General features: G+C 35.5%; 1 protein-coding gene across 1 annotated transcript in view; it reads left to right on the forward strand.

Annotated features, from left to right (window-relative positions):
- Positions 1-2,114: 2,114 nt before the first annotated feature.
- Tmtc3 (Transmembrane O-mannosyltransferase targeting cadherins 3) overlaps positions 2,115-13,239 on the forward strand; it is a gene marked incomplete at its 5' end in the record, with an annotated part of 34,240 nt that continues 23,115 nt past the window's right edge. Inside the window, one exon of the mRNA XM_028305062.1 lies at positions 2,115-2,260. Coding sequence (XP_028160863.1) covers positions 2,115-2,260 — 146 coding nt within the window. The remainder of the gene's footprint in view (positions 2,261-13,239) is intronic.

A 13,239-nucleotide genomic window follows, 5' to 3' on the forward strand; every position in this document is an offset into this window, starting at 1 on the left:
ACTTTTTCAGATAGATTTCAGTAAGCCAACCAAATACGTAGAGCGGGCGATTGGATGAGCTGAATGTTTGCATATTTCATAGCAAACTTTTAATTAGCTCACCCATTTTTTATTTCGATTTGTGACTTTATCAACTTCAACTTGATTTAAAATACACTAGAATGTTTTGCTGATACGGTGACACATTTAGGCTGAGTTGCACCACCTTGCAATAACAATAACCGGTGCTTTTTAAAAGGAGTTTGACAGATTCTTGACGTTTGTCAAAGTTAAAGTAAGATGGTGCAACTTAGCCTTACCTCACTTTGGTACTAATCTATTTGTAAGATGTGAACATGTTTGACGATTCTAAATTGTTCATTATCTTTTCTTTAAAAGGAAAGACATAAATTGACTATATTTTACGGACGTTAATTTATGTTGCATATAAAATGCATATAATAATAATAAAATTATATCCGTGATAATTATACTATAAAAATATTTTCTGCTCATGTCTTCGATGCAATTATGCCACAAAATGGATATTTTCCGCGATACCTTTTAAAAAATCAATTTGCAATAACCGCAACAATAAATCAGTTTTTCAGTTGATACAAATTTTAAGTGCGGTATTTTTCCATCGATCGTTCTCCGCGATTTTATTAAAGTTTTTATTTATTATACTTTATCACTGAAACAATTTTAAATTTATACGAACACTTAATCATGAAACTTTGCATCAGTTGATTGTTTTTAGTCTGATATACGTGTACGGATATAGTGTTTATATGTATCAGACAATATTATACAAAAATAAAGGAGTTTGAGTATTCTATGTAGGTACTACAAGAATAAGTTAAAGATGAGAGAAAACTTAGGCATAATAAAACATCAAAAGTGTAACCCTTTGAAGGAATATTCCACAAAGGCGGTATATGTATACGTTATCTTTGTTAAGATAATTTGAAAGAGGATCCCTAAAAATGATTAAAAGACCCACTTTCACAGGCATGGTTTTACAAAAGCCTTTTTTGCTAAGCGCTTAATGGGGACGCCATTAAAATACCAACGGTATCATATTCCATTTAAGCTCTATTTTATTAAAAAATACACACGAGTTTTTAATAAACGGAATATTCAAAAGCTCACCATTTCCTCACACTTGGGTAAAGTATAAAATTTCCACTGGACTCTCAAAATAGCATCGCAGAATTTTATGAACCTTACACCATGCCTATGCGTTGTTGCCAACAACTTGTTGGTCCTGACCAGCTGATATTGCTGATCAGCAATCGATAGATAAAGCCAAGGTTTTTAAGAGAGATAAGAAGAAAGAAGTAAATACGACAGGTGTCATAGTCGGTCCCATTTTCGTCAGCTCTATCAATTTATACTTTTTATATGAAAATATCATCCTTGCCATCCTTCCGACTTTACCTGATGACTTTCCAATCTTTTTCCATAGACACCTTTTCCAGTCATGTATACATATTTGGCAATTGATATTATTTTATTTATACAGATACACCGAAACAACACTATAGTTGGTTTGGCCTGTTCTTTATTTTTATCGTCAGGGAATGCATGAAATGAGGGCTATCGTTTTAGCGCTCACCAGTGTGCTTACCATGAGTTTACGTTAGGTGTGCTCGCTAGCGACTGCGTAAAAAAATGACATTTAATTGTATGACATATTGTGCAGCGCCCCTAGCGGCTACTTTAAAGAAACAAAATCTTCATAGAGATTTTTGACGTACTCGCTAGCGAGCACACCTAACGTAAACTCATGGTAGGTACACAGTTAGCGCCACTGTAGAGTAAGGTCCTATCACTTGCTAGTAGCGAAGACAGTGGGGCCAACTTGTGAGCGCTAAAGTGGTAGGAGGACTATCGCATTTGCACTCATCAAGATGGCGCCACTGTAGAGTAAGGTCCTGTCAATCGCCAGGGGTGCCAACTGTTAAGTATAAAAACGATAGCCCTCATTGCATACCCCCGGTGGGTATGCAATTTCATGCATTGGAGAACCAGTGGGTTATGTGAGGCTCTCCCTGCCAGATGTGCAAGGCCTTTGGCTTATTTCCAGACCATAACTTAACCAATTAACTTAATTAACTAACCAATACTCTCATTGTCCTCAGGAACAGTCCCACAAGTCGTACCGGCCGCTGACTGTGCTCACGTTCCGATGGAACTACGCGGTGCACGGCCTCCAACCGGCCGGGTACCACCTGGTCAACTTGCTGCTACACGCGCTTGTATCACTCTTGTACTACAGGTAAGTGTAATATGTTGCGCATATGTACATTAAGGCTGAGTTGCACCACCCAAATTTGACCGTAACTATAATGATAACCGTTGTTTTTTGTATGGAGTTTGACAGATGTTTAACGTTTGTCAAACTTAAAGTAAAATGGTGCAACCCAACCTAAGCGTTCTCCCCGCTAGAAGGGCAGGGCTTAACCACTAACCCACAGTGGAACCAAATGTTGGTCTCGAAGCGCTGGTAGAGTAAAAAGATTATGAGACATGTAGAGGCTCCTTAAGAGCAAAATATTTAATTATTTGTAAGTACTATTTAAATAGTCTATATCTATACAAATAAAGAAATTTTGACGTCTTGACTTTGAACATAGATCTGGCGGCTTCGACCGCGAGTGATATTTGACTCGTAGGTCAATCGCTCAACAGCTTTGGCATCTGACTGATCAGACTTACAATTTAAAAAATCGCTAGCTCGTATTAGTTTAACAGGGTAGCAAGAACATCTTACAAAAATGATAGGTAATATTTTTTATTTTAAATCAAAGATGTAAATCAGCAACGTGGTTGCAATTATTTCTGATTTTATCCTGATTATTAGAAAAAATCTAGTTTTTTATATTTATCTCAATTATAATAAAATCCGAGCCATAATTTACTCTCAAACATATCTTTTGTTAATTTGACTTGATACAAAACTTAATTATCTGATAAAGAAAAGCTTATTCAGTAGAGAACATATTATTATGCCGCCTATTCCATTAATGCTTCAGTAATCAGTAGTTCATTAAGTCTGCACAGGATTATTACGGGTCACGTGATCAGAACAAGAAGACTGATCGGTCCAACGCAATTAAGATCCAAATTATATCTGAATTAATTACGTTTTATACATATATAATTTGCGGCTTTATTAACTCAGCCAAAACCGGCACATCTAGATAATCAGCTGAGCAATCTGGAGGGCAATGTGCCCTGGGGAATGACGGGTTATCTTTAGTATGCCTTAATTAAAACAAACACCGCCATAAATCCTTATCAATTTAATTTATTTACGTTTGAAATGGTGAAAGTGTTTCATCGATACATTTCAATTATGAATCGATTTGCAAAGTTTTGTATTTAGACAGAAATATTTATTCGGAATTCACATCTAATCTGCTCTATTTGACGTCGTCGCTTAAAAACCTGCAACAGTGAGAAAAGTCTGCAAAAAGACATTAACAGAGCCAAAAGTTTTTGAAGAATGAAACCACTGCAACTGTGACCGTGGATCAATGTTAACAATATTATGTACTTTAATTGAATATAATACTTTATGGCTATTATTTATAGGTAGGTAGGTTACACCCTTTGAGAAATTCTGAATAATTCTTTTGGGAATTATTTCGATTAACTGGCTTATTTATTATCCTCCAGAGATAACTACATAATATTGAGGCCATTTTGCCACTTAATTTATTTCGTAACTAATAGGTAATAAGTACTTAGTAGGTAATGATCTTAACCCTAAAACTATTTTGCTAGAATGCTTAAAACTTATTAAACAGTCGATGCTCTTAACGTTAAAGTCAAAATTAATTAATGTGAAAGTCCAATCAGTGGCAGCTACGTCGTAACCCTTAATTGTTAATTGAATTGGGAAACTTTTAATTGTTAGGACTCAATAATCCTGTAATTTAACTCGAAAGGCTCGGTACAATACAATGGGAGTGAGAAGCGCCCGAGTGGACGTCAGAAGCACGAGCTTTTAAAAGAGCTTTTATTACTGTTGATAAGCTTCTTTTGTTGGAAAATAACAACTCGCAGAAGTGAAGGGGAAAAGGAAAACCTATAGTAAGGTAAAAGCAACAAAGGGGTGATGTCAGTTGCGGACTTTCGTTTTATATTTAGGTAGATACTGTAGCTAAAATCTGTGCTTTGGATTTTATATCTAAGGTATACTTAAATGTATGTACTGTGAACATGAAAATATAGTACCCTAAGTTTTGTAAACACCACAATAATGTATTTATTAAATAAAATGATATCTATTTTTGAGACAGTAACCAGTAACTACAATAAAGTTTTTTACTAATCCACTCTTTATAAACTTCTATTTATCAAATAAGTTTGTACGCAATAAACCGAGTATGTCTAATATATTTTCCCTTTTCTCGTCTTTTTAAAAACTGCATTAACGATTTAGTGAGACAGTAGAGACAGAACTGAAAAACGTAGTTTTCAGGGTCTGTCTCTACTGCTCCAGCCTACTTTACAGTCAGTTTAACGTTTAATTATTCAGTACTCTACGCCAATCGCCCGTTTACCCCGTGGACCGGTTTTTGTAAACACCGAGTGAGTGTTAAAAGAGGAAGGCTTCGAATTTCCCTCTTTTAAATTAACATTTAACAACAGCTTCATTAAAGTTTCTGATTAACATATAATTATGGCGCAAAAACATGTTTTACGGCGAGAAATTGACTGGGGATTTGCTTGTTTCCTGTAAATCATTTGCTTGTACGCTGATGACTCGCGGTCACACGGGACGTTTTTGCTTTTTTTAATGCAAAGAAATGTTCACGTCATGTCGTGCGGCTTAAGCCCATGAAGTATGATGACCAGTACTGATATATCCCATTCAATATGAAGTAAAAATACACGCTTCTGAGACAGTCAAAAATTATTTGTATTTTTGAATAGCATTCTCAAATATTGTTTCAGTGTCTTATCTTCCTACCCGCGGCTTTTCCCGCGTGAATTTTAGTCTGTCACGCATTTTACTAACCATTTCATTCATACTTTCATATGCTTATGTAAATATTATTATAATGCTAATAATTTGATAATATAAATAGACACTTCATTTGATATAAATTTTGTAATGGTTTCAGGCATACAAAGAACAAAGGGCCGTATACTTATAACGGTATACTTTGGCACACAATCACGTTCTTTAAAGTTAATAAAAAGCTCGTCAATGGCCATTGGATAGAACACTTTTCAATTAACCTCGATATTCCGAAAGAATCTCACATTACACTCCCAACTCGAAACAAGCCAAGAAACAGAATACTAACGATAATCTTCATTCCCCCATTTGCATGCGAAAGGTGTGCTCGATAGAACAATATCCCATCTCTGAACACTCCAGGCCGAAACTTGAGTGCTTCGAATTAGTGATGCGAAGCGACATCCTAACCCTAACCAATTCAGTCGATATCGATAAAAAAGGCAGTCTCGACCTAAAATACCAGACGGCTAAATATCGAAACAAAAACGAATCAGACACGGCACGCAAGTCATCATCTTTCAAGCCGTTTGAGCTTGTTTCATAAAGAGACAAATCGGAAAACTTTGCACCCTTGCATTAAGCGCTTATACTCTGATAACACGCACCGAGTAGAGTCAGACAGTCAAGACAGCCAATGAATTATTGTCTTCACATTAAAACATCATAACAATGAAGGGTCTTACACAAAACTCAATGTACTTACCTACTGTTATTTAAATAATTTGTAAAATAATTACATTTAGTGAAACTTTTTTTCAGTTTTGACTTGAATACAGTTCAGCACAAAGCATTCAATTTGATCAATGTCACTTTTGAACTCGTACGAAAGATTGAATATAAAAAGATAAAACTTTCCAATGTTTCCATCGATATTCAATTACTATCGATTTTCGGCGACACTACTCGCAACAACTGTGACCCAATTCAACGGAGTTCCGACCTCGAATAACCGAAGAACCGATTTGATGAACTTAAAATTATTATTTCTTACGTTTCCGTTTTAATTTCGGGACCGTTTGTTTTCCACTTTTTTTTAGCCTACTTACTATCAAGTTGTTTGCTTTGGTTTAATGCCTGTTTAAAAGAAAACAAACTTTGACATTTTCAATGACTACTTAAATTAATCTGACGAGCCCCTATATTTATGTAACCTTAATCTAATGTATTTTCCTTAGTGAAAGGAGCGTTAGATTAACATCAAACGCCTAGATTTTTAAATCAATATGAAAGATGACAACAAGGTCCCGCAAAAAACAGTCTCCGTGGGAACAATTTAAGCCTTAAACCAAGCTCTTATCAACTAAATGGTCCGCCATTCCAATGATATAAACGTCTGAAACGTACTCGACAATTGGCTGAAGGACGGACACTTGGCCCTACAAGGGCTCACCTGACCGGACTTACAGTTGGATTTGTCTTTTGTCCCATTGTTATCTTCAGAATTACTAGGTATCCCCATCTTGTGCGTAGTGACTTGAGTCAGAGGATTATCTTAATAATTTGTTTGGGAAAGACTTTTTAGAACAATACCAGAGGCTGTATTGTGAAAGTTTTTTTAGACTTGCCTAATTCAAAAGCGAAAACTGAAAGAAATATAATCAGCTATAAAAAACATAAACCTATTAAAGCGAATTGCTATCGCAAAGAAGCTTTCACAGCGAATTTGCATTTGCAAATGACTCAATTATGCTAGTATTATTCTAGACATCAGAAAATTCATTTTAATTATGACCATCATTAGAATCAGTCAAAATGCTTGAAGTGTAAGCCTCTCATAAGCAGCGCAAAAGAGCACGCTCACTAAAAAAACAAAAGATAAAGAAGTCCAAAAAGAAAACAAAGTCAAACACTAAGCACTAATAATGTCACAAAATACAAAGTCCGTAAACTAAGTTGCTCGTGTACAATAATAGGGGCTTACATAAGACGGGACTGGAGTGAGGGCCAGCAGTGTTCAAGTTAAGCCAGTTTTAATCAGACTCCGATCCTCTTAGTTACTGCTAATTACGGCGCTTGCTGTGTCCACCGCGAACTTAGCCTGGCTTATGCTCAATATCCAATTTGCTAGCTTAATCCTATTAACGATTTTCAAGCGCTCATTATCATCCCAGTCCGGCAGATTTCACAGAATATACTTGGTAAGCAGTTTGTTATTTGTAGCCGTTGTTTAAACGAATAATTCTTGACCTTTACTTAAAGAAGGCTCGTGAAAGCAGATTACTGATTTAAGTAAATAACTTGTCTGTAACTCTCTTTAATAAGTTTGGACAAAACTTGGATTAGCAAAATTACATTGTAGTGAAAATGAATTAATTGACATTGCCCAAAAGACTAAGGACAAGAGACAACACTTAAAACTCGACTTGAGACATACAGTCGATTTTGCAATTAAATTCGACCAAAACAATTATGTTATAATTATCTAATTAACGGTTAAAGTAATAAAACACAATGAAATTATTATTACTTAATCTAAGATTTCTACAAATTAGTGTTATCTTAACCATGAACACAGAACCGTAAGGTCATGGCCATAAGTATGAATACTAAATCGTAACGATCTTAGTCATATTTTGAGAAATCGAATCCCGCAATACACGAAAATTATTCAGCTGTAAACGGAAAGCCTTGCTACAACGGATGAGTGTTTTCACCGAAATGAATGAAAATGAAAACAAAAAATATGTTATAACAGTACAGTAAACACTGTGAAAGAAAAACGAATCCCCGTTTCCATGTGATTCGCCGTTGTTTAATCAGAGAATAAACATTATGTAAATATTAATCGCTCATACATACAGCTGAACTGCGTTGAGGAAAGGAATGAAATATTCTATATGTGGCTGGATATAACTGGAATAAAATTTTGCCTGTAGATTTGATGTTATGTCAGAAATAAAATCAAATTGAATTTCATTTATTTAGCTCACAATTGAAGGTGGGTTTCCAACAAACCACACACGTGTGCCTAGCTAAACAGATATCAATGGGAAACGGGGACAACAGTCTAGTGTTAGATTTCAAAGCTTTTAGAATCATATGAAGCTCAGAACTATTGGACAACATAGCCTCCAACGTCTTAACTATGTCGAAATTATTATCAATAACTGTTCTTTTGGTAAAGCTTTTCATACAATTCCATTTTACTCATTACTCAAAGGTACGTCACTAAGTTTGTTTACTAATTACGAAGCAAATGACTTTATACATGGTGCACATTTTAATGAAATAACCAAATAACAACAACATTAGATGCGCGCGCGTTCCCGACTACCAACTCGTTTACGCCACTTAAAAGTTGTAATACCCTTACGGCACACTCCAATCACATTAGTGGTATGAAGCAGAACTTTTAGGCCCCTCACATTATTTGCAACTCAAAATTTCCAGACAACTCCAAACTTATAATGGAATTACTTTTAAATTCATGACTGCATGAGGAAAGCCTCATTTCGGAGAAATGCACTCTATGGCTGGCAATTTTTTATCAGCAGATACAAAGAAGCTCGCTAAGCAAATTTTGATTTCAGCGGCACACGTTCGGATGAAAATTGTCTTTTTAGGGTTCCGTAGCCAAAATGGCAAAAACGGAACCCTTATAGTTTCGTCATGTCCGTCTGTCCGTCTGTCCGTCTGTCCGTCTGTCACAGCCGATTTACTCGGAAACTATAAGTACTACAGTGATGAAATTTGATGGGAATATGTGTTGTATGAACCGCTACAAAATTATGACACTAAATAGTAAAAAAAAGAATTGGGGGTGGGGCCCCCCATACATGTAACTGAGGGATGAAAATTTTTTTTTCGATGTACATACCCGTGTGGGGTATCAATGGAAAGGTCTTTTAAAATGATATAAAGTTTTCTAAAAAACATTTTTCTTAAAGTGAACGGTTTTTGAGATATCAGCTCTCAAAGTCGTAAAAAGTATGTCCCCCCCCCTCTATTTTTATAACTACGGGGTATAAAATTCTAAAAAAAATAGAGGTGATGCATGCTAATTAACTCTTTCAACGATTTTTGGTTTGATCAAAGTATCTCTTATAGTTTTTGAGATAGGTTGATTTAACTGTAATTTTGGTTAAGTTATTGTGCTTACACTGAAAACGATGGCTGAACCTTATAAGATAGATCAAAAAATATACTACAGTATTGTACACCTTTTAAAATCCGCGATGATATAAAATCTTTATAATGTAGGTACTTTTTACGAGAAATATTAGCTTATTCAAGCAATACGCCATTAATCCTTATCCAGTAATGTACCTTAAATACATTGTGCATTTGATAAAGTTTAATATTACAAATGTGATTGTTGAGTAATAATAGGTTAAACATATCCATCGAACCAATATTTTTAAAACGCGTTAATCCTATAGATTATTATTACATCGATTCAAGAAGATCGGTCGCTCGCTGCGCTGCAGCGCGTGAGTTGCGGGGCGTGGTCTCGCGCGGGAGCGGGGATAAGATAGCTAACCGCGTCGACCCGAACGGGCAGACACGTGAGGGCAGACGTCGTTGTCACTTGTGCGCGCTAAGAGAATTTCATCGTTCCCATTTACTTCTTTCGCAAGTCGAATTTGGCGTTGAGACTTTTTAATATTGAATTGTACCTATTATAAAAAATAAGTAAGTAGGTATACTGGTTTAATAGGTGCTATTAAACCGGTCACGTACTAATAAATCCCCCAATAATATAAATTCCTTTGTTTTTGGTGCAAATTTTAGTGTTTCGTAGCAGGTTTTTAAAATTTCTAAAGCTTATTGTATATCATCTAACAATGGATACTTTAGATAATACGTTTTCCTACATTCTGAATTATAATAACTATATCGAAGATGATGTGGTTCGCGCATTTCATGAAAAGTTACTTCGGTGCACATCATTTAGACCGCGTGAGCTAGAATTATTTCAACACCCTGAACTGATTGAACCTGTACCTAAAAATGAGACGCACCTTCAAGTAATTTATGACGGTGACGTGGGATTAGTGGGGCACTGGAGTTGTATTTATTACATTAATGGAATACTGCGTGTGTACGATAGTCTTGTTGGTGTTCTAGGAAAATCGCAAAAAATATATGTAAAAGCCTTGTTTCCGTATCTATCGGAGTCATGTATTCAGTTTCCAAGTGTTCAGCGACAACCGAATACTATTGATTGTGGTTTGTTTGCCATTGCTTTTGCCACCTCTTTAGCTCGGAATATTTATAAATACATATATAAAATTAATATTCATACATAAAAGTACAAGGCAAAATATCGGGAGAGTTTAGGCTCCATTCACCAGGTGTATAAATTGACATAATAAGTTTATTATATTTGCTGCTACGGAACCCTTTGTGCGCGAGCCCGACTCGCACTTGGCCGGTTTTTTTTTACTTTATGCCATCGCTTCAACAATTTGTTTGTTCGCATAAGAATCTAACGAGATCCAATATGTGCATCTGTTTCCAACTATTGGCTATATTTTTCCTTTCGAAATCTATATTAAACTTTATGCAATAGCGGCTAAAGCGTGAATTTCTCTATTCGAAGGTTTTGTGGTCTATTCTAGGTGACAACATTGAATCAAATTCCTGAATCTGAATCAGTCTACCTATTTGGTTTGCAATTTGTTAGATGTCTATTGGCACAGACGCATTGATGATGTAGATTGTATAACGTGTACGTAAATATTATCTACCAGTATGTACGTTACTTTGTTTACATGTTCCCAATTCCTGGAAAATCCCGCGAAATGTAAACTAATAATCGCGTTTCCCGCGAAAAAATCCTGACGGCGAACAAATTAAAGCATTTTAGTCAAATATCAATCATAACTCGACGGGGACAAAAATGTCAGATTCCAGTAAATTTGCGAGATAAGAATCCCAAGTTCGCTGGGAGCTACAAAATAGGCAAACAACAGCGTTTGTTACCGAGGTCTCGCGAATAATGGGATGAGAAACCAACATAATAGAACAGATACATCAGACAGTCTGTAGAAAGCTAAAAATAAACGTAGATGTTGATATTAACACGCAAGCGTTTCGGAAATCTCCATCAAAAGATCCAAGTCGTTCTTCTTTGGAATTTAATTTGGAAGTGATTAAGTTTTGCTTCGCATACGTGTTACTGTTACTTTTAGCTTTCAGTGCCTGTAGGTCCATAATGTATCACATTTCGATACTCATGTCTTTAAAAATCTTCAGCAAAGGGATGCACCTGGATGCGGGCAGCGCAGGATCGTCGTTGTGAAATTCTTGGTCTTGGTTAATCCTTTGTCCAGCAGTAGACTTCCTTTGGCTGCAACGAACTACATACTAAAGGACGCAGGATCTTTTGATGTAGTTCACCACTACAACCCGGTCATATTAACTGCGTACCTCGCTGAAATGCGACTCTCCCACGTACTTACCCGTGCATTAACTTGACCAGGTTGTAAGTATCTCTAAGTAACATTTGAGAGACCTTATCTAATGCTTCATCCACACCAACGCGTGCAGATCGCCATCGCCGGTGCGATCACGACGCGATCATAGGCCAAATGACAGGTCGCGCGGAATGTCATGGGTCGCGCGACCTGTCATTGGCCTATGATCGCGCCTGCTTTGGTATAGTTGAAGCTTAACAAGAGCATAAAGCTTATCGAGAATAGGGCTTGCTGTGTCCCTATTTATTTGTGTACATCCGGTCCGACCAAGTTTTTGCCGCGGAGTTAAATTAGTTTTTCATTGGCGCTCACACCGCTGCCAATGTCATAACTCCGCCCTTAATTACGACCCTTTGTCTTATCTTCGCATGTGAGCAATTAATTACATTTGCTAATTAATTTACTCATAATGGTGGAGTATCGTTGTTGCGAAATAATTAAGCCATTTGTTAATTAAAACTCGCCGTTACTCCGAAGAAGCTTTTCTAATATTTTGTAACGCAATCTTTTGAACGCTTTTATTGTCTGTTTGATCTGAAGATTCTGTTATGACGTCAGAATTATAATATATTATATTTATAATCCAAGGAAAATAACGTAACTTGACTAAATAGGAACAATAGACTAATTTTGTAAACATATTATCTTGTTTCTTAATTTGATTTGTACAAAAAGTACTCAAAAGTCGCTTACAATGGTTATTTATTTACTACAAGATATTTTCCCAAGAATAATTAACAACCTGCCTCACATGAATAATTATTCGTTACTCAAGGATAATTCCCTGTTGAAATTATGCCAATTGATTTATATCCTGTATAATAATCTCCACATAACTTATGCTAAACCTATCTTAATGAAACACGGTATAATTCATGCCTTATACATTTAGCCATTCGTTACACTTTTTCGTAATCAGAGTTATGAAAATGAAGACGAAATTGATATTTACAGCGTTCAGGGCTACTTAATGGAGTAGAAGTACAGTAGCGACATAATATATAAAATTAAACATAAAATATATAAGTATATCCTTATTGTAAAAGTCAAAATCACAATATTTTCTACCATTAGCATAACAGACTTTAATAAATTAAATAATAATAAATTATTAAACCATTCAATTTTTTTTCAAAGCCACTCTATGTTCTACTCACTGGTAATTCATCTATGTTTATTGAAACGTTTAAACAGTCAGATATTAATTGGGTAGCTCTTTTTCGTGTGTCTTGTACGGTCGACAGCACATTATGTTTTAAGTACTGTGGTGTCTTATCTAGTTCCAAAAAGTGTTATTTTGCAATAAAACATGTATAATCTGACGTGCTGGTGAATTTGAAATAATTCAAGTAAGTCTACTGCCTATTTTTGTCTTTCTTGCCTAAGGCAGAAAAATGTATTTGTTTCTTGTTCCAATTTTCCTCTTGCCTAATATCATCCGAGCAACATAAAACATAATCAGCTTAATATAAAAGCGAATTAAGATATGCCTTTAGTTAACGTTACGGGATTTTTTTCTTCGGTTGAATGAACATTTATATTTATCGAGGTAAAAATACTTATGTAGGTATGTACCTATGTGTAAATGTTCATTCAGCTAAAGAAAAATGTATGTACTGTGTAATGATGGCTGTTACATAACATATTATGTGTATTAAATGAAAAAGATGAGTTTCATTGAGAAAAGCAAAAATAAGTAGGTACCTATTCGAATTCATAGGTTTACATAAGAAGAGATTTAGAAAGGACTTTACTTAAAAGACAGATCTAAGTTTTTATAGCCATCACCACGAATAGAAAGCA

The sequence above is a fragment of the Ostrinia furnacalis genome, unplaced genomic scaffold (genome assembly GCF_004193835.3).
Source record: "Ostrinia furnacalis isolate ACB-3 unplaced genomic scaffold, ASM419383v2 OfSCF1635, whole genome shotgun sequence".
In the NCBI taxonomy this organism is placed as follows: Eukaryota; Metazoa; Arthropoda; class Insecta; order Lepidoptera; family Crambidae; genus Ostrinia; species Ostrinia furnacalis.